This window comes from Bipolaris maydis (genome assembly GCF_028858645.1).
Source record: "Bipolaris maydis strain C4 unplaced genomic scaffold PSV08scaffold_17, whole genome shotgun sequence".
NCBI classification, from domain to species: Eukaryota; Fungi; Ascomycota; class Dothideomycetes; order Pleosporales; family Pleosporaceae; genus Bipolaris; species Bipolaris maydis.
The window spans coordinates 1328326-1331817 of NW_027093873.1; the positions used below are offsets into that span (position 1 = coordinate 1328326).

General features: G+C 35.7%; 1 protein-coding gene across 1 annotated transcript; it reads right to left on the reverse strand.

The window, feature by feature from the left end:
- Positions 1 to 2199: 2199 nt before the first annotated feature.
- On the reverse strand, positions 2200 to 2709 carry PSV08DRAFT_232577 (uncharacterized protein; the record flags this gene model as incomplete). Its single annotated transcript, XM_066092272.1, has 2 exons — positions 2421 to 2709; positions 2200 to 2373 (listed from the first exon to the last, which is right to left on the reverse strand). The coding sequence occupies exons 1-2, from the start codon at positions 2538 to 2540 to the stop codon at positions 2200 to 2202; spliced, it is 294 nt and encodes a 97-aa protein (XP_065948053.1). The 5' UTR covers positions 2541 to 2709.
- Between the last annotated feature and the right edge of the window lie 783 nt (positions 2710 to 3492).

The following is a 3492-nucleotide window of genomic DNA, read 5'->3' on the forward strand; positions in this document are numbered from 1 at the left end:
TTATTAATATCTATTAAGAAAAATATAAAGATACTATAATATAAGGTTAATAAACTAGTTATAAAAGAAAAATAACTAGTAATTAAATTTAATATAGTAAAGATAGAGCTAATCTACTATAGAAAAAATAAAAAAAGAAAAGAAATACTTTTAGAACTTTTTAGTAAGAAGAAAATATACTATAAAGATATAATTAAGTAGCTAGAGGTATACTTTAATAATAAGCTACTCTTTAGAGAGTACGTAGCTATTAGAGCTAGCTAAGTAAAAATACCTTTTAATAGACTAAAGAGACTAGTAAATATTAACTATAAGCTATCTCTCTTTACTATTAGATAACTATACTTAGTATATATTACTAGTATTATAAACTATAGGTTACTAATTTATTAGCGTAACTAGAGCTTTATTAAAGATTAGCTTTAACTACTATATAACGCGGCTTATAGAAAGGTACTAGAAGTATTTAAAATAGTTCTAGCTATTCTAATAAGTATTAAAGCTAGCTTACTATTACTAGCTATATAGCTAAGCTAAATAAATTAAAAGTATACTCTATAAGCTATATAACTAGCTCTAACCTATCTAATTATAAAAGCTATTATAAGGCTATAAAAAATAACTCTTTAGTAATTAAAATAGCTAAATAAACTAAGATAACTACGCGCTATTATAAGCTCTATTCTATCTACTAAAGAGATAGAAAAGATTATCTTATATAGGTTTAGACTATAGAACTCTCTTAACTATAATATTTCTATATTAAAGAAATCTAAAGAAGAAGAGGTAGCTACCTATAAAAATTATATCTAAATAATAGAGGATAACTCTATAGTAATCTACTTAGACGTCTCTAAAACTAAATATAAAAATAAGATAAAAGTAGGCCTAGTAGTCTATAACTTTAACTAAGAAGAAATCTATATATAGATAAAGAATATAGGTAAGTAATAACTAGTCTATAATAGAGAGCTTAAGAGCGTTATAGTAGCGTTTAAATACGCTACTAAAATAGCCTAAAAAGACTAGAATATCTACGTTTATACTAATAACTAAGCTACTATCTATAGGCTCTAATATCTATTAGATAAGTCTAGCTAATAATAAGTAATTTACTACTAAAAAGTAGCTAAAGCTATTTTAAATAAAAAAGTAGAAATCTTCTTAAAATAGGCACTAGGCTATATAAATATAGAAGAAAATAAAAGAGTAGACGCTCTAGTAAAAGAAGCTATAAAATAAATACTAAAAAAATTATAAATAAGCCTAGCCTTTCTAGGCACTAAGATTAAGCTTCTCTAATAAGCTAGCTAGGTAGAAGAGTAGAGAAAGTATAGAGAAAAAGTAAGAGAGAAGAAGACTAGCTATAGAGCTATCTTTAATCTAAAGCCTAAAGATTAACTAGTAATCTCTAGAGGCACGAAAAGAGATATTTTAAGCTTCTTCTACTCTCTTAAGATAAAGTATAGATACTTTAACTCCTACCTAAAGAGAGTAAAGAGAAGAGAATATAACCTTTATAGATATAGGAACCTATAAACTATAGAGCACCTACTTTAATACTACGGCTTTTATAGTGTAGAAAGAAACTAGCTTAAAAAGACTCTAAACTAAAAAATACTTAAACTCCTATAACTACTTTATACTACGAGCGGTATAGAAGCTATATTAGGTTTTATTACTAGTACGCGGATAGGAATAAGAAAGTGGCATCTCAGCTAAGAAGGCTAGAAAGAAAAATAAGAAAAACAATAACAAAAGAGGTAAAAAAAAAAAATAATAATAATAAAAAAAAAAAAAAAAGAATAGTTAAAAATTTGAAATATTTAGCACTATTTCCTTCTCCCTAAGAGAGCTCGCTGGAAGGAAGCCTAGCTGCCCTACATCTCTCTCTGTTACCAAACTGCTCTTAAGCACCAGGCGTCTAGAAAGCTAGCAACAGCTTAGCTAGATATAGGCCGAAGCACTACAGTCACGCAATACAGCACAAAGTATCAAATTGTAACTAGTTAGATAGAACGGCCGTCGGCCAAAGTCCTACATAGCCAACGGCTGATACAGGACTATAATGGAATAATAATAATACACAAACCAACACGCCCCCATCTGCAATGACGCTCAGCCCGCCTTCTTCATCACCTCGCTTAACAACGTCCACCTCCAACTGATTTGCCACTTGGTACGATAGAGTAAGGCAACTCAATCGATGCTTCCCCTGCTACGGCAAGACGCGCGGAATTGGGCATTCCAGGAGCTGACATCGGAATATTTGCCGTTAGCGGCACAGGCTTTGTTGTCACTGTCGCGTGTGGCAGTCCTGCAGTTGTCTGCGCAATCTTGGCTGAGTCCGGCCCTGGTCTGGAAAGAGGAAGACTCAAGTCAGCTATATGTGTCTGTAGAAAAGGGGTTGAGGGACTAACATAGGTGACGCAGCAGTGCGAACCATCGGAGAACAAGCACTGGCAGGGCGAACCCCCCTGGGCTTGCACACCAGCAGCGACGGTGAGGAGGAATCCAACGATAGAGATGATGCGGACCATAATGACGGTTGTTTGAAAATTTTCAAAAGAATGGGTAGTTGTTCAGGATGTAGTGTAAAACGAATGAATCTGTGTGATGTCTCTCCAAGCTGGCGGCCATTAGGTCTTTATACCACTCTTGGTCTCTTCGCTTTCAGTTCCTCAACCTCGATATCTGGTACCGCCAAGAGTACTAACGCAAGTGTGCTTTCGTTACATTGCTCAAATGTCACCAGTCTTGGCACAACAAAATTGGTCTGAGCTTGAAACCAAACAAGCCAAAAACTAAACAAGCCACTAACCCTTCAATAGCAATAGACTAGAAACAGTCAAAGCGCTGCACTAAGCGCATGGGCTTGTATCTGCTCACCGCAACTTGAGCCTGTTCTGTTTCATTACGCAATGTCTTGTACTTACACTAGAAAGTACTACATCTAACCGAGGTGCGAGTGTAACAATTATTTAAATTAACTTAGGCATATTAGCGTAGAGAAGCCCCTTTTTCGAGATGGAAGTGCAAGGTAATCACCACCTAGGGCTTAATCTTCGTGTTCCACAGGAACTACGGCCGAAGTACTTCGCAGAAGGAAGCATGTTGTCACTCAGCCCACCCCAATCTGTTAGGCAACCAGCGCAGTTCGAGACAGAATTGCGAATAGACTATTAGCTACAAACTCGAGACTTGGGGCATCTGGAAACCGCTAAAGTAGCCGGTTTAATACAACGCAACCCTGGAATGCGCTGTCCGGCGTAATGCGCGCTTTAAGATCCTCTGGTCGTGTTTTACGCTACAACAGCCTCGTAATACACGCAGCGCACAACACCAACTTCGAGTTTTTCAGGATAGGTGTCATTTTAGTCAAATATATACAAGTCCATCCTAAAAAATCGATTGCAACTAGTGCCAAGCCATGCAGCCCACGCGCTATAGAGCTAGAAGCTAGTAAAGTAGCTAATTTAAACACGTCGCACT